We start from the raw sequence: 18,263 nt of genomic DNA on the forward strand, positions 1-18,263 counted from the left end.
TTTGGTAGGAGAGCATTGGAAAAAAACACATTGCTGCAGAGGGTTGTGCTGGTTTGGAAAGGCTCGGGAAGCACTGCATTTCAGAGCGCATTTCCATAAGGCCTTCGTATCTGTTCAACCATAGCCGCTGGTGGACTGCGGAAGTATGCACTGCACCTGGGGGCCTGGCACCGTGGCCGCAGCCATAAAAGCAGCCATAAAACATGAACATAATTGTTCACTGTGGGAATTTCATCCAACAGTGAACACAGTGAAGAGGAGAAGCCCTACAGCCCCCCCCCCCCCGCCCTATCTGAGAAAGAGTCACAGGGTTCCCGCCCCTACACTACGTTGTCGCTGTCTCCATAGAGACATGGGGCTGACCTTGGAGGGCCTGAAGCAGAAGGCGGTGGCCTTGGTGTCACACTTCTCGCGGTCCTGCAGCACCAGCCCGCGGTCCTCGGTCAGGGCCAGGTAGTGGCCCGTGGAGAGGTGGCGCAGGCGGAAGGACTGGTTCCAGCGGATGTGGCTCCCGCTCCAGCTGAGGGGGAACAGAGGGGGGGAGGGGGGGGGGGCAGAGAGCAGTTAAAGAGCCGCAGGACACGTCGTCTACCACTGTACGTGTGACGGGGGGGATCTGCCGACCGGAGGACTCTCCACCATTAGCATATTGATTAATTCATTAACTATGAATTAAAAAAGAATCAACACGGGTAAAATTGATGTAGCCTTCGTAGAAATATCGGCCTTTGCGTAATCCTGCAGTTATCTATCCATCTTTCTCAAAACAGATTTTGAAGAATTTTGTCTGCCGTGGAATGATTGATTGTGCGAGGATGGCGTCGTGATTCTCCTTCTCGGGGGGGGGGGGTTAGCTAGGCACCGTGCGCCTGAGAGGAAGCACCTGCAAGGTTTAAAAGTGTGGTGCGAGTGACAGCTCGCTCCACCGAGACCCAGCCGAGGACGTGACGCATGGATCGTCACCAAAAGAATATCTGACAACGACAAGCAGACCGAGATTGAGACGAGAAAATAAACTAGATAAAGACAGAAAGGCAGATAACGCAAACCTCTGCAGTATCCCATCGGCTAATTGGGTGTGACAACTGGGGATGGAGGAAAGGGTTCTATATATAAAACACCTCTGTGATCTCGCCCTATGTGGCTGCCACAGAAGAAGCTGGCTTTTGATTGCTTAATAACCAAGAAGCTTGTGTGGGTGCACACGTGTTGGCCTGTCTTTGTGTGCACGGTGTGTGTGGCTGGTGTGAGTGATGGTTATGTGCACGTGTGGGTGTGTGTGTGTTTGAGCACCAAAGCAGACATGTATGTGAGTACTGAGTGAATGTGTACATGTGTGTGTGACGTGTGTGTGCGCGTGCGTGCGTGCGTCATGCATAGGGTCTCACCTGATCCTGAGGGGCTCTATCCTCCAGAGCGAGCGGGCCCTGGAAGCTCCCTTCCCCGCCTCATAGTTCACTATCCTGGGGGAAGATCAGAGGAGATAGAGGATCAATCCTTTGAACAAACGTATCTTTAATGGTAAAGCATGCACACCTAACTCATATGGCATGTGCTCATTTCAAGGACTTCTTTTCTACGAAATGCACCACAATGCTATAAGCCACCGAGGACGCCGTTCCCATTAGTACGCCAGGAGGGTTATGAAGTCAAAACTTTAGATTGAGAGCTCCCCTTCCTCCAGGCCGGAGAGAAAGTGACGATGGTGACGGCGTAGTTCATCATGTGATGGATTGAACGACGCGTCGAGGGACCCACAATGCCGTGCGGCTGATTGCCAAGCGGTGGGACAGCAGCGCGCGCTGATGGCCGACAAACTCTGTAGGAAAGGGCGGCTTTGGGGCGTGTTTGCTCGGAGTGGACCGATTGACAGTTGGAGTGTGAATGATGACGCAGCCGTTCTCATCATGACCATCGACGGAGGGAGCATTTCCCTCAGGCAGGTTATAAATCACTTCCTCCGACGCGGGGCAGCTCGAAGACAGCGTGAAATGAAGTCGCCATATTCACACATTAAAGAAAAAGGTGCCGAAACAAAGCCTGAAACAGCTGTGCCTATAATAACATTAATTACAGCCGAATCTAATGAACCACTGAGTGATTTGTTTCGCCTGCTCCCGCTCACTCAAAGCCTCTGACAGGGGGGGGGGGACGCCACGGGCTGGGGTCTCACTCTCACTCTGCCCCGTCTGAAGGAGCAGAAGGGCTTTCTCCCTGCAATCCCACGATAGTAGAGACATTGTGTTGTGATATGGGTGTGTGGGAGAGGGCAGTGGCACCCACCTCTGCTCAGACTCAGTCTTATCCGCTCCGGGGATGGTCAGGCTCTCGTCATGACCGTGGCACAGACGCATCACGTGACCCCCGATGAGGAAGCCTGATGTCAATGTGGAAATAACAAAGAAACGAATATAGAAAAATAGAAAACATAGAAAACATGTCTTATATGCAGAGTACTTCGTACCTTTTATAAAACATCTGCGCTGAGCAATGTTCAGTAAGAATAATACCTCAATTATGTATTTTGGAAATGGAAAAACCGTGGGCGTTTTTTTGCCTCCATAGACAGCAAACATTTGCATGATGTAGTATGATGATGCTGTGGTTGGCGGTGTTAACGAGGTGGTGTGAACTTGCCTACGGCCACGTTGCTGGCAGAGCAGGTAGGCTGCACGTTCCACAGGGTCTGCATGAAGGAGGCGTCCACCAGGATGTTGCCGTTGCCGATGGAGAGATGCTGCAGGGCATAGGTCAGAAGGTAAGCTTGGCCAGGAGGTTTGACCAGATAACACACCTACAAAACGGCTAAACTACTGCTATGTGTGCCATTTCACTGCAGTACTAGCAACTCGACTGTATGCTGTGATTGTTGTCAGCCTGCCTTTAGATTAAAGGGTCCGCTAAAGAGTGTAGAGGATGTCTCTATCGCCGCAGGCAGAGTCAATTGTGGGTCAAGTTTCAGGCAACGGACAACGTTCTGCTATCGATACATCCCATTGCCACATTGCTCTGATGAGAGAGAAGAGAGCTGTGCTGCACAGCGCAGCGCCACCGGCCTACATGTGTCTGTGCGGATTGCCAGCAGGGGTTTAGGATGAAGGTGAGAAAAGAGAACGGAAATATAATCACACATTCCAGGTGTGCTTGTGTGTGTGTTGCGGGGTGAGAGGAGTGATCCATCAGCAAACAGGAATGGTTCTTCATCCGTTAGAGCAGGTGGATGTGGATAGCATCCACTTGGGTGTGTGTGGGGGGGGGGGGGGGGGGGGGGCGGAGCACACTGAGAGAGGGTTTTCTCTTGATGGACAGCTCCTGTCTTCTCCAAGACATTGGCCATAGACAAAGGCTCTGGGTTTAAATCCTAATTTTCACATTACTGTTGGCATACTTGAGCAAAATTCTTAATGTCTACGTCCTCACTAACGATATGCATCTAAACAAAATTCATTGATAGTCTCTTTGGATAAAAGGGTCTTTCACATATGTGTGTATATGTGTGCCATTATGGGATGGTTTTGCGGAGTAGGATGACCTTTAAAAATAAGTGAAGATGTCCTGGGGATGCAGTGCATTAAACAGATGGTAGCAGTTTACCTGCCACTACACTCTCTCTCAGTGTGTGCGTATTTGATGGACACAGAGTGCAATAACCTTCACAGCTGGGTCCAATAATTTAGAAGAAGTCCCCAATTCCCATTTGTGCTCGCACTTTACTAGTCCAGGATCCACAACAGACCTTTGAGGGTTAGTGTCTCTCCCATGAGCTCCACAGCTCTGACTGGGTCTCAAGCAGTAGCCATCAAAAGAGAGTCAAAGTGTCTGCTTGCATAAATCCCTCCCTTTAAAGAAAAATACTAATACGATATGGGTTCTTTTATGAGTATTTTGTCGTTTTCGTTTGCCGTTAAGTTCTGGGGAAACGATGATTAGTGCAGGATTAGGGTGCCCTGAGGCTTTCAAAGTAGCACTTCTGCTGCGGATAACGAAGTCTGTTGGCCTACTGAAAAAAATCCAGGACTAGGTGTGGAGATTTCCTGCTAGTGTAGAGAAAAGCCTACATGCTTTCTTCTATTTTTAATGGTACGTTCGCCATCCCTAAAGGGCTGATGCAGAGTCTGGATGCCTAACCTGAGTGTTTGACCCCCTCCTCTACCTCTCACTATCCATCCATGTCTGCCTCTATCTCTCACTATCCATCTAACTGTCTCTACCTCTCACTATCAATTTACAGTAACCATCTCTATTCCTTGTCTCTACCTCTCATTATTCTTACCCTTCTGTCTCTGTCTCTCATTATCTCTCTCTCTCTTCTTCTCATTATCCACCTAGCGCCGTCTCTCTGCCTTTCATTAAGTCCCTCTCTCATTGTCCATCTAGCTCTGTCTCTCTGCATCGCTCTCTCGCTCTCCGTCGGTCTCATTCTCTTGCTCATTGATTTTGCTATCCCTCCCTCTCCCTAACTCAATTTCTTTGTCTGTATCAAAATGCACCCGGCGCTCTCCAACACAATCCTCCTCTCTAAAAGACCAGCTTTAATAAGGCTTGCAATCCATTTAGTTTAATACCGCGGTCAGCTTTAACGATGGGACGATGAAGCTAATGCTAATACTACTAATAAAGTGAAGAGGAAGGCAGCGACCGCTCCAACTGTTTAGCCGTTTCCATTGGGATTTCAGGGTTGTTTTTTTCCTTCCCCCTACTCCCCAACAAAATGCCCTGTCACTCCGACGCTGGCTGTGGACGGTCCCATGTCTGCGGCAGGCTATAAAAGTTTCAGAGTCTGAGGAGGAGAGAGGGAGGGAGCTGAGGAACACGCACTCCTCCTCCTCCTCCTCCTCCTCCTCCTCCTCCTCCTCCTCCTCCTCCTCCTCCTCCTCGATCTCCGCCAGCCAAGCCCATGACGTCCACATAGCCCCCGCGCCTCCGGAGCCATCTTAGACCCCTGCTCGCGCCCTGCCTTTTCGCACGTCCTCAAATAAGGAGCTCAGGGCGGGTGGATCAGAGGGCCCAGAGGGAGACATGAGGGGTAAACACTGCAAATGAGTGCGTAATGCAGTGCAGTCGGCCACAAACGGAGGCGGAGCCGTTGGCGTTGGGGCCTCATTTGTTCCTGCGTGTTCTGATGAAAGAAGACTTTCTTCTGCCTGGCTTTGGTAAATTGGCCATCGTTGAAAAAAAAAATAATCCCTTCTTTGCAGCACTGGATTGAGGGGGGGGGTGGAGGGGCAGGGGGTGTTCTCCGAATTACCCTGAAGTCGCTTTGAATGAAAGCATGGGCTCAAGGATAAATAGCAGTAAGAGTAGCTAGCAGGCTCCTCTGCTGGGGGCCTAGCCTCCCCCAGTCTCCCCCTGGTGATGTGGGGGGGGGGGGGGGGGGGGGGGGGGGGGGCACAGTGAGACTCACCAGGTATCTCTCCGTGGACACGCTGACCAGGATGAGGTCGTCACCGATGCGCACCTTCTCTCCCTCGGACCTCTGCTTGGACGCGGGGTGAATTGTCCACCAACACGCCTCCCCTGTAGATAGGATCACACACCGAACAGACAGACACACACACACACACACACACACACACACACACACACACAAGTTGAAGCACACGCAACACCGAACATCATACACCCTCACCTTTCTGTACGAGTCAACCAGTATTTAACACATGATTATATCTAGTATAATATGCATGTAAACACATACAAAATCCAATTCAATAGATAATAATTAGAAACAATGTAATGCTACTCATAAATACTTCTGTATAATCATGTGTATAAATAATGGACAGGTGCCCGTCTGTCCATTCCGAGTGACCACCACACCTAAATATAGTCATACTCCTTTCTGGGAAGAGGCTCAAGAGGCCGGGAATACCAGGCGATTAATTTGCAGACTGAACCAGGTTAGTTGTCTCGATAATCGTACCTATTGAATCCTCGTGCAGTCCTACGTCGAAGGACAACTTGTCCGTCAGAGACCTCGACGTCTTCAGACACGTCAGGTACTGGGGGGAGGGAGACAACAGCAGATCAGCCTTGTCAACATCATTCCGGCAATACTAAAATGGTACCGACTTGGCACTGGTAGGATATTTGTAGTATTTTTTCCAGGGAGATACAATGGGGTTTTGCAGACCTGACTCAGAAGTTGAATTCCGACTGATATCCAGTAAACTTCATTGACAATTATAGACTATCTTCGTTGCCAAGATAACAGTTTACTTAAAGTCATTGACACATTGTCGCTTCTAACAGGACACCTTGATAAAGATACAGCTAGTTCATAAGGTGTGCTGCCAGCTTTCGCAATTGGTTTCAAGCTAATTGCTATTATAGCTCTTACCACCTGTTATCGTCTTGGCTGGTTATGACTATGCAACTATGAAACTAAACGTGAATAAACATCCAGTATACATGTATAACATTAGCATGAGGAGGAGGAGGAGGAGGAGGAGGAGGAGGAGGAGGAGGAGGAGGAGGAGGAGGAGGAGGAGGAGGAGGAGGAGGAGGAGGAGGAGGAGGAGGAGGAGGAGGAGGAGGAGGAGGAGGAGGAGGATGCTGCCACCCTGGCGTATCACGGTACGGGGGCTCTGCTCACCATGTTGCTGAAGGAGTGGCGCAGCAGGATGGCGTGCCCGTACAGCAGGGTCCGGTGACCGCCCCCCTGGGCTGCCTGTGGGAGAGCGGGCGTCAGAGACATGCCATTGGGCCCACCACATTGCATGAGGAATGCCGCGGTGGTCCTGGTCCCTGCTGCCATCATTAGATAGGGGCTCCATGTCTGGGGCTCAGTGTGCCTCTATTTGTGGCCCTGGGGTCGGCTCTCTGCCGGGGGGAACTCAATACCTTAAAGAGTAGCCCGGCTTAAATCGAGCCACCTTCCAATTTCTGATTCTGAGTGGGTCGAGTGGGTTGTTTGCCCCCCGTTTTCACACGGAAAACGACGCTATGGCATCGGCGTGTGTTGTGTCTGTGATGTATGCGTCATCCTGGTGGTGTATCTATCTCAATGAATTGAAGTTTGCAATTCATCTTTCATCCGTCCATTGCAGAAGTGATCCTGCATCTAAATGCAAATGTTTTGTCTGGATTGTATGTGTGGGATCCATTTTTGATACCGTGATCTAGGTTGGATTCAGAATTGACAGAACCAAAGTTGAGTTGTGAGATGTTCTACCAAGACAGCGTAAGGCAACTATCTCATTTGCATTTGTGTGTATTTTTGAACAAAACATGGTTTAACGCACAATTGGGCAAAAGAGAATGAATTGCTCAATTCATCATAGGTTTCTTCTTTTGACCATATCGTTTAAATGCAATTGTGTGACCAACACGGAGAGAAATAGAACGGAAACAAACAAACAAACACAATTCACAATTCATTCACCACAAGTGTCAGAGTTGAGTAAATGAGGAGTTTAAAACCAAATTGGTTTTAAAGAGTGAAAGCACAAAAAGAGACACTCTACTTACCCTCTTTACCAACTTCTAGAAGCATAAGACAAAGGGACAATACAAACCAAAACCAGTGAATACTGTAGTAAGGGGCAATAAGGTACATTAGTTGTTTTCAGGCAACTGCATTGGTTTCATTAACGTAAAAAGGAAGGAGTACATTACTGCAGTTACACATTGGACGAGCACGCAAGATATCAAGTTGAATTCAATGATTTCAAATCAGGATTGGTCCAAAGGGAATTCACTGTTATTGACCAAAGGCTCACTTAGTTAATGCACAGTACGAAGGAGACTGCAGTTTCCGTGAGAGTATAATGTCAACAGTTGTGTCAGAGACCCTGTCTTATCAAGGATTTATCAAGCATGTTTGTTTATCCTCTGGCTTGTACGGCTGTCAACGTACATTTCCATGTCCCCCCCCCCCCCCCCCTATCTGAACTGACCTAAAGGGAACTCCCAACTCGTCCCCCTGAACTTGACCCCAACATAATACCCCCCACCCCCCTTCCGCCCCGGCCACTGAGTCAGTCCCAGATGGCATGGTCAGTACAGACGAAAAAGGAAACACAGCTTAGATCAAAAGAAAAATCTGGAAGAGTATCCCGCAACAGCTGGGGAAAGGCAGAGAGGGAGCGATAGAGAGAGGGAGAGAGAGAGAGTAGGGGAGGGAGAGAGTAGGGGAGGGAGAGAGAGTGAGAGTGAGAGTGAGAGAGAGAGAGAGAGAGAGTAGGGGAGGGAGAGAGAGAGAGAGAGTGAGTATGGGAGGGAGAGAGAGAGAGAGTAGGGGAGGGAGAGAGAGTGAGAGAGTGAGAGAGAGTAGGGGAGGGAGAGAGTGAGAGAGAGTAGGGGAGGCAGAGAGAGTGAGAGAGTGAGAGAGAGTAGGGGAGGGAGAGAGAGTGAGAGAGAGAGAGAGGGAGAGCGAGAGTAGGGGAGAGAGAGAGAGCGAGAGCAAGAGAGCGAGAGAGAGAGAGAGAGCGTGCAAGAGAGCGAGAGAGAGAGAGAGAGAGCGTGCAAGAGAGCACACGAGAGAGAGCGAGAGTGAGTGAGTGAGTGAGCGAGCGAGGGTAGGGGAAGGAGAGAGAGAGCGAGAGCAAGAGAGAGAGTAGGGAAAGGAATTGTGTTGGTGGATGCAAGCCACTGACACATCAGAGCCACGAACTCTGACCTTTTTATGGAAGCAACCCTCTTCAACTGTAAGGTTTAGCGTACGTCTGGCCCCCTGGCATCAGGCAGGGCCCACAGAGGAGGCAGACTGCCCCCCTGCGTCCCGTGGGCCCCTGAGTACCCTCACACCGAACCCGCGGGGCATTAAGAGCACGCATTATTCATCGTCTGTAATCCCCCTTCTAATTTGCTATGGTCATTTGGGTGCATGGGTAGTCCAACCAACTATTAATATTGTAGCCTCTCTATAAATAATTCAACTGAGCTGACACCGTGGGGGCGATGAGTAAATCAAAAGCTACTGAGGTGGTAGCGCTGTACCCAACGGCCCTGGGGTGGTGGTTCAACGCGTGTTAATGTGAGCAGAGCAGAAGAGCCCAACAGGAACAGAAGCTGTCCCTACATGCCAGTTCAGGTAAAGGCCAGGTAGTCACCCTTGATGTTCCCTTAAGCATTTAAAACATTACGATGAGAGTCGTAGCATAGTATATTCTAGTATATAGAATACGCTGAATCTTGGATTTAGTTCATAATGCCTCCACGGTAATGCACAGCGGGGCTTGAAGCCAGGTTTATTTTCCAATTGCTTAAGTATGGATTCCCATCAGTGCCTTGACTCGGGTCGTTGTGAATGAATAACAGGTTTTGTAAATAATGGCAGCGTACTACTGCGTGGTACACTTAATTAAAAAGACGCTGGTCAACGCACAATACGCCAGATATACCCGGGAGAGAGGAACAATAACGAAGGACAAAAAAAGAGGGCATTTGCAAAGGGACACAACTAATTGCACAGTTAATGTTATTGAATTATTGCAACCCAACGTTTGCATCATTTGTATTGATAATGCAAAAAATGTATAAATAAATTAAAAGACACACAGAAGCTTGGGCACAAGAGGAAGCAAGCACCTTTCACCTGAGCCAGGTTTGCTCTCTCACTATACAAGTAGTTTGGATCTAGGTCCAATAGCGTCGGCCTATTTTGAGATTGCTAAACATGTCGCCTTCCAATTTCTCCCCAACTCTCAGGTCGATAAGTTAAAATACAACGGTACCCTTAGACAACAAAAAATGTTGTAAAAAAAACAAAAATACTTGTATCCTATGTTGACAATCCCAAAATAGGTTGACACCTGAAGAGTGAAAGTGACAAAAAGGTTGCAACCTTTCATGTCACAGGGTCAGTAGAGCAGGCAAGCACACATGAGAGCACCTCCACACAATGAACTGATGGACCTACCCAATGCTCATGGCCAGGGCTCTAGTGACACAAACATACATGGAAACAGCGTTAGCTACACGGGACAAATGTCCATTAGTCTCTAGTCTGTTGCGACTGCTGAGAGCAGGGGCAAAGGGGCTGGAGACGAATGACAGATGGCAGTGGTGCAGGTTGAATCATTAAAGGACCAGTGTTGCACTAGGAATCACACTGTGAAGCAGCTTTAGCCTCACCCCTCGGCCCAGCTTGCGGGGCGAATACAAAGAACCATTTGCGTGTGTTTCTTCAGAGAACTTTACTCCCCTGGTACTACTCTCCAAGAGCCTTCCGTTGTTTAATCATTTGCAATTCAAAGAAGCCAATATCCTCAAGGCTAATACACAGGGCAGATACTGTATAAATTAGGTAGCCACACTTTATGAGCCTAGTTTATCTTTTGGTTCGTATTCAAGCCATCTCCTATTGTTACACCTTGCCTAGGGTTAGGGGTAATCTGCAGGGAGAGGATACATTCAATGAAGGGAATTTCAATTAAAGTCTCTGTAACGTATGATGGTACAGTTGTAGCCAGTGTTTCATCCTGCTCACAATCCACGTATATTATTATAATAATACAATGTCCCATTATAATATATTATAATATAATACATTGGAGCAATTGGAGCAATTGAATAAGGAAGTAACTCAGTCCCAGCAATTTATAAGAGTAGTAGAGAATTTGTTTTTACAGAGACTCCATCTGTACCAACATATAAAACATTGCACCAATGGTTATCGCTGTGCCTGGGATGCCAGCGGTCTGTCACCATGGTTATCCCAATCACGTCCCATAATAAACAGAAAATCAGCATGGCTGATTTATGCAATTCAACAGGACCACAGATGACCATTGGAAGAATTAAATTGAGCAAAGTCGGATAAAGTTAGCGAGACATTCTTCAAGGTAACACGCCAGTGATGAGGATGGTGGGCGTGGTACTGGGGGGGAGAGGTGGTAAAGAGCAGGCGCCAAGGTGCATGAGGAACAACGCTCCTCATCTCCAGCGCCTCTGCTGGAACTCCCTGGTTGGACATCCATCACTTACCCGTTACCCTGGGAGACGGACCACCTCAGTGGATCCCTCTGCTCCGACACACAGATCCCCCCCCCCCCCTCCCCCCTCCCCCTTGGTACCTGAGCTGTCTTATTGGTTTAATCAACACGTTTGGTTAGAGGACGCTGGTTTGGGTTGTGGTACGATGGTGTTGAAGCAGCCGAAGGAAAGACCGAAGTCGCTGCTTTTTCCCGACAAGGTTATCATAGAGTTTGTCTTTCAGCTGTTTGCTTTAGCCTCAGTTCATTTAAATGTGAGCTGCCATGATGCTGCAGTTCCACCATCACAATTTTGTCTTTTCAAGCTATTAATAATTAATAATAATATAATATAATAATAATAATTCGGCATTATAATTGTTATATTTCTTAATAAAGTATAACTTCTCAAAGTACAGCATCATAAAACTATTCCTGTAAACTTGTCAAGAGAGTAATCCATAACAGCATCTTGGTGTGAGACCATAATGTGTGTTTGTGGGTGTGTGTCTGTGTCTGTGTGTGTGTGTGTGCGTGTGCATGTGCGTGTGCGTGGACTCACCCCTTCACTGTCCTTCCCGGTGTTGGCGAGCATCTCCTGCAGGGCGCGCACCGACAGCGACTGCTCCAGGACAAAGTTGCAGACACAGAGGTCTGGAGGAACATACTGCAGGGTGCAAGGGAGGACGGATAGGGGGGAGGGGGAGGAAGGAGGGAAGGAAGGAAGGAAGAAAGAAAGGAGGGAGGGAGGGAGGGAGGGAGGGAGGGAGGGAGGGAGGGAGGGAGGGAGGGAGGGAGGGAGGGAGGGAAGGAAGGAGGAAGGGAGTGAAGGAAGGAAGGAGGGAGGGAGGGAGGGAGGAAGGGAGTGAAAGAAAGAAGGAGGAGGGAGGGAGTGAAGGAAGGAAGGAAGGAGGGAGGGAGGGAGGGAGAAAGGGAGTGAAGGAAGGAAGGAGGGAGGGAGGGAGGGAGGAAGGGAGGGAAAGAAGGAAGGAGGGAGGGAGGGAGTGAAGGAAGGAGGGAGGAAGGTGGAAAACAAGAAGGAAGGAGGAAAGCAAGGAAGGAGGTAGGTAGGGAGGGAGGGAGGGAAGCAAGGAAGGAAAGAGGGAAGGAAGGTGGAGGGGAATGTAAGGGGGAGGGAAGGCAGTAAGGCGGGAGAGTAGGAAGGTGAGAAGAAAAGAAGGAAGGAGAGAAGGAGAGAAGGAGGGAGGGAAGGAAAGAAAGTGCGGGGAGGGGTCAAAGAAGGAGAAAAATAAACAGTAAACCGTCTGAGTGGGCCATGACAGGTAGCTTGGAGCGGCGACACAACCCGGTATTGGGGGTCAGAAAACAAGCACAGACAACACAACAGATCCCCGGACAACAGGTCCCTGTTGTCATCTGCCGTGCGGTCGCCCTTGAGAGGACTTTGGCTCAATGTTTCCATCAGTAACAAGATCAACACACAAATACTAAGTATAAGTGTACCCACCTCTACCACAAGTTACACTTTACGTCGCAGCCCTGCAGCCCCTCCAGAGCCACGGAGTCACTCAGTCAATCGGTGCCTCAAACCCAACGACTCATGTTATTACAACGGCACTACATTCTGTATAGTAAGCAGGATGACTTGAATGAGAGCCAATTCAATTTCGTCGAGGAACGAACATTATGGCCGGGATCTAATATATGTGCCCCCGCTAATGGAGAGGAAATGAGGGTCATTCATAATCCTGAGGATGTATGGCCTTCGTTCCATGCTAGTGTTTTCCTTATCCCCGCCTTAGGGCTGAGCCATTGTCGGTATCCGTTAACAGGTGAGAGTCCCGGGGGCTTAAATAAAGGGGATATATTTTTATTCATATCCCTCTTCCTATCGTTTCACAGTGTTTGTGGCAGATAGGTTGAAGTGCGCAATTGCTTTTCCTATGCAATTACTTTATGTATAAAATAAAAGTACAAAGCATGACTAAATGATTACTTTAATGAACGCAATATTTGAAATGAAGATAAAGACACCATGCCAGAAATAGAGTCAAATATTGGATAAATATTGGATTCCTTTGGCTAATTGACAAAAATAGCTGGTAGAGTCGACGACTTTGGGATCTGCCCATCAATGTTAAAATATAACTTTATTGATAGGAGTGTAAGATGGCACTGTTGATAAACATTTGATGTCAGCTGCTATCCTTCCCTATAAATAAACCACAAACCAAATAAATTATGGCTTATCTTAAAACGTCCCCAGCCATATCTAGCCATCGAGGGTTCAAATCAAGTTCAATAGAACGATTGCGTCTTCGATGTGTATATAGGTTCTGCTTTGCATTCCCACTAAAGTGTGCCACAGTCATGCCTTTCCCTGCAGCCATCACCTTCGCTCACAATCATTTGACCTGAGAAGCCCTCCATCCCCCAGCTCATCAGCCCCTTTCTTCCCCTCTCGCAATCACTTGGGTCGAGGGGGGAAAGGTGAGGGGATAATCCCCTTTCTAACCAAAGTGCTGAACCGGTTACATACAGCGCATACGGCAGCCTGCAGGAAAGCCTTGCCCTGACTCCAGATGAGCCCCTTAGAACGGAACTCCCTCAGAACCTTTGCTCTCAGGAGCTTTCCCGAGTGGGCCCCGGCATGGCCCGCCGTTCCACCTTTGCCCCCCTCGCATAGTGGATGTAGACTTACCCCCGCCCAGCTGGGAGTGCATTAACGTGTGGCGCTGGCGTGCTAGATGCCCTGGCTGACAGCCTACTGACCCCCGGGGGAGAGGGGGGGCACCTGGCCGGTGGGAACCGCATAGGTGATAACGTAGTCTATGACCTTGTTACTTAACACACACACACACACACACACACACACACACACACACACACACACACACACACACACACACACACACACACACACACACACACACACACACACACACACACACACACACACACACACACACACACACACACACAGCCTTTGTGTGAATAGTTCCTGTATATATGGATGTGTATGCGCCTGGGTGGAGCTGTGTTTATGTCATGTGTAGGTTGTGGCGAGTGAAGTGGATATTGATTTGTAGGAAGTGCATATGGCTTTGTGTGTATGCCTTTGATACTGCATAATAATCTGTTTGTCTCCTTTATGTAACCGCTAACATTTATTTTTGGATGTGGTTGTGATTAATATTAGTCTGTGTCCACTTCAGCTAGCTACGGCAATAACAATGCATATGTAGAATCAGTGGGATGTTTGGCTAGTCAGAGTAAAGAATAAGTAACATAAAATATTTTTTAACTAGATTTTAAAAAAGCCACATTACCACAGCCACAAATGTGTATTTTTGCCATTTATCTAGTTTAACTGGGCCAAAGCTACAGTAGGTGGTGGAGTGGCCTCCTGAATAACGAGACAGAGTCTGGTTCTCTTGTCCAGGTACAGCTGGACCAGACAGAACCAATGCCTTGGCTTGTGACCTTTCCTGTTAGAGTTACTCCTGCCATGAATTATTCATGTAACATTTTCCAATTATCATATATCTCTCTGGTTGAGTTCAGTGTGCAGTCTCACCACTGGGGCCACTGGGAGTAAGTTTGTACATAGCAGTGACCTTTAAAAAAACGGCAGGCATTTTTTTGAGAACCCTATAGGGAGGTGGTAAAAAATGTCAATATTTCTCCTGTGTAAATAGATTGAGCATTTTAAAGATTTTTATATATTCTTCCCTGACCTATTTTTCATTTTTGCAGGCAAAAAAAATAAACAATTTGAAAGTTTATGTGAGTTACATAAAGATATGAATATAGAATACACACACACACACACACACACACACACACACACACACACACACACACACACACACACACACACACACACACACACACACACACACACACACACACACACACACACACACACACACACACACACACACACACACACGTCGTTTTACAGTGGCCGCCCAGCCAAAAGGTGTCTGGAGACAGAGATGCCCTAAGCCCAGCAGTCTAATCCGTAGGCCTGCCTGTGCAAGATGCCATCCCAACTGTGACTTAGTGACTTGATGATGATGTAGATCCACGCATGGCTGGCATACAGTACAATTGGAAGGCTCTGGACAAATAGGTTGCGTAGCACTCCCGCACACTCTGGCCGGTCCCCGACAGCCTGGCTTTGGGACAGCACCAATACCCACTGTCTCCTATGCTAGCAGGGGGTGTTTTTTTGTGGATGGGGGGGTGGAGCAGGGTAAGGCGCCAAGTGAGACACTAGCACAGTGCATGGTCTCTAACACATACATGGTTAATAAAATAAACGATTAATATAGAGCCTAATTAGCCTAATCTGTGTGTCTCTTGAGGCAGGAAGGACACCAGAGTGGAGAGTGACTGCCAACACCTTCACACGTTTTCAGATGACAACCCCCGACCCTCCAAAGCCTCCACATTAGTGTGTGTTGTTTAAGCATAAAAGGATTTACTTCAAGCGCTGTTTGTTTGACTGACTGACGTTTAGCAAGCCAACACACCAAGCACTTCCAGGAGTGAGGTCTGAGGGCAGAGCCTTCTGCTGCTATGGCTAACTAACTGCAGATATTGCAGACACCAGCCATAGAGATGGGACATAAACAATGAATGCATCAACATGCTAAATTACTTCAGTGTTACATTAATGTTTAATCTATAGATGCATCTCCTTCGGTGATGACTACTCATGCAATCGGGCCAAATTGGCAGTCGCCAATAGAGATTCTCACAGCAAACAGCAGAATCGATAATAGTGCAATGGAAGACCATTTCAGTATAACAAAATTAAGTTGAAACGTGTCCAAAAGTTAGTAGCTCGTTAAATGAACACGCAGCTGACCACTGTTCCTCAAAGACTGCAACTGCATTGGTTAGAGTCATCACAAAATTGCACGCTGATTCAACATATTCCAAAGCTTTGATCTTTGTTCATTACTTTTATGACCTCTATTATTCCACAGCATGCGCCAGAATCTCACCTTGGCCTCGGACGTGGGTTCGAGGTAACACAAACGATTTCCGAGTCCCTCGGCCAACAGGCAAAACTTGCGATTTTCTTTCTGGATGGTGGCCACACATTGGAGTACCACCTCATCATCCTGTCAGGGAGAGAGAACGACAGGGGTTAGTTCTAGATCGTTTAATCTTGACGGGCTCTCTTTGCTTTCTGTCTGTCTGGGTTTGGCCCAACGGAAATGTTTGATATTGACTCTGCATGTCAATAGGATAGCTCAGGGGTTCAAACAGGGGATGGGCAGGGAAGATGGAACAATACAATAACAATACATACAAACTATATAGATACACATATTCTTCTTATTAAAAATAATTATAATACAGAAAATAATTCTGACAACTCAGAAGATTGCATTATTCGATGAATGAATCAGATATCAGAAAATAGATATGGAAAAACCTTAATACATAGTTTTCTCTAAATCTAATGAATACAGCAGTGGGAATCAAGCCAGCACAAGTTTAAAATCAATAGTCTCTGTCCTGTTTCGAAAAAAAAAAATCAGCAATTCCAACATAGATAAAGCTAGGATAAACCAAGTTTAAAATTACACCGCTTAATCACTGTGTGGCTCGAACCCTGAATGAGCCAATATCTCTCCAACCTAGTTCCATCACACCACTGAGTGCTCTAAGACAAAGCCCTGGCTGGCCATGCCCTAGGGGAGAGAAAGACTAGCATAAGCCAGAATCAGCAGATCGTACTGATCCAACATCTCCATAGTATGTGTGTGTGTGTGTGTGTGTGTGTGTGTTATGTGTATATGTGTGTTTGAGCTTGTGTCTGTGAACTTCTTTCCAGTGAACGCTCCACATGCAGTGGTTGCCATGGTGGTAGCTCCCAGCAGCTTCGCATAGGAGAAAACCAGACAGAAATAAAGATAACCAAGCTATTTACAGTCAAGCGTGGTTTATGTTGTATTTAAAGCTCTACCTGTGTTGCTTGAAAGAGATTAAGTTCGACAATGCATGGCATCCTGTCTGGAACGTATTACCTCATAAATATTCCCTCGTTACAGAATAATGGATCCACAAGTACTCAGTCAACCCACCATTGCTAAAATGTGATATAGTGTTTCGCCTGTGCACCACTAAACAAATGTCACTGTTTTATGAGGTCAAACCATGCATGGTTTTATGATTGGCTGCCCTCCGCAATAACAACTAACCTGACCTCATGTACTGCTTAAAAGGTGCTGTATGGGCAAAATCTAGGATATATTATTTGAGTGCCATCCATCAGCTGTTATGAGTCAAAATGCGCAGTGAGAATATCACTTTCAAGTTTAGACTTCTTTGGTTTTTTGGTTTTCAAATCTTGCTCTCTCCCACGCTTCCCAGCTCTCAAATGTTACCGATCGCACCTACAAATGTATCAGTATTTCATTGGTGACTAAATGGATGAACTGTGTGTCTCAGAGTAGGAAAAATATATTGAAATACAAGGGACCTAAAGTTGGTGTTAAAGACGAAAAAAACAGCTATATAAAACATCTAGCTGTTAAGTTGAAGCTCTCAATGGATTCAATCCAATCTCTCTGAACCGTGTCCAGTTCCAGGCAGACAGATGTACGCACACAATCGGCCCTACCAATCAGCGATCAACCCGACATACGAGGACCAAAATAAAAACATAGACATGACGTTAGAGCAGGTCGGCGAGGTTGCCATCTTAACATCTTAGGAAAATAACATGTCAGGAGGGCCAGCAGCGCTCCCATTGGTCCACGGGCTGCCCTGCTGGCTGAGGGCCCCAGACAGGTCATTACAGAGGACCTAAAGAATTGATGCTGGCTCTGAATCAATAGCCCCCCCTCACCCCTCACCCCGCCCCTCCGGACCCCGGGAGACTAGACTACACAGTTTGTTGTTCAAAGCAAGCAAAGGGAAACTTTATGAGGCTGAGGGCGTACCCCAGATTTGTCACCTCATTAAAATTAAGTAAATTTACATATTTTTTCAGCCCAGAGCATTCCTTACAGCCAAACCCGCTGGTTCTTGGCGCCCGGACAGATTTGCTATATTTATACATACAGTTTCATGTTCAGCTCATCGTTCGTATTTTTTATTTTCACACAATGACATCAATCCATTTTTCTCAATTTGCATTAATAATAAATAGAAATATAACTAGTCCAGCATGACCCCTCAGGGCAGCAATGAGGCAAAAATAAACATATACATCAATTAAATACATTTATGATCCCCTTAGTGTCGACTCAGAAGTCAAAAGAATAAATTAATTTAAAATATATATTTTTTATCATTATATATTCTTTCCATATATTTACTCCGACAAGCAATATTTTTTAATCATTTGTCTTAGTGCTTTCA

At 47.1% G+C, this 18,263-nt stretch overlaps 1 protein-coding gene across 5 annotated transcripts in view; it reads right to left on the reverse strand.

The window, feature by feature from the left end:
* Positions 1-18,263, reverse strand: part of ryr3 (ryanodine receptor 3) — a 111,309-nt gene that overhangs the window by 84,433 nt on the left and 8,613 nt on the right. For 3 of the 5 annotated variants that reach the window (XM_056581339.1, XM_056581338.1, XM_056581337.1), the window contains exons 2-11: positions 15,893-16,012; positions 11,479-11,583; positions 9,863-9,883; positions 6,596-6,670; positions 5,924-6,002; positions 5,405-5,517; positions 2,638-2,737; positions 2,284-2,377; positions 1,389-1,463; positions 364-520 (exon numbers count right to left, since the gene is read on the reverse strand). In XM_056581339.1, the coding sequence (XP_056437314.1) occupies positions 364-520; positions 1,389-1,463; positions 2,284-2,377; positions 2,638-2,737; positions 5,405-5,517; positions 5,924-6,002; positions 6,596-6,670; positions 9,863-9,883; positions 11,479-11,583; positions 15,893-16,012 (939 nt within the window). The remainder of the gene's footprint in view (positions 1-363; positions 521-1,388; positions 1,464-2,283; positions 2,378-2,637; positions 2,738-5,404; positions 5,518-5,923; positions 6,003-6,595; positions 6,671-9,862; positions 9,884-11,478; positions 11,584-15,892; positions 16,013-18,263) is intronic. The other 2 variants (XM_056581342.1, XM_056581341.1) reach the window with 1 other exon arrangement.

Source organism: Gadus chalcogrammus, chromosome 21 (genome assembly GCF_026213295.1).
Source record: "Gadus chalcogrammus isolate NIFS_2021 chromosome 21, NIFS_Gcha_1.0, whole genome shotgun sequence".
Classification (NCBI taxonomy): domain Eukaryota; kingdom Metazoa; phylum Chordata; class Actinopteri; order Gadiformes; family Gadidae; genus Gadus; species Gadus chalcogrammus.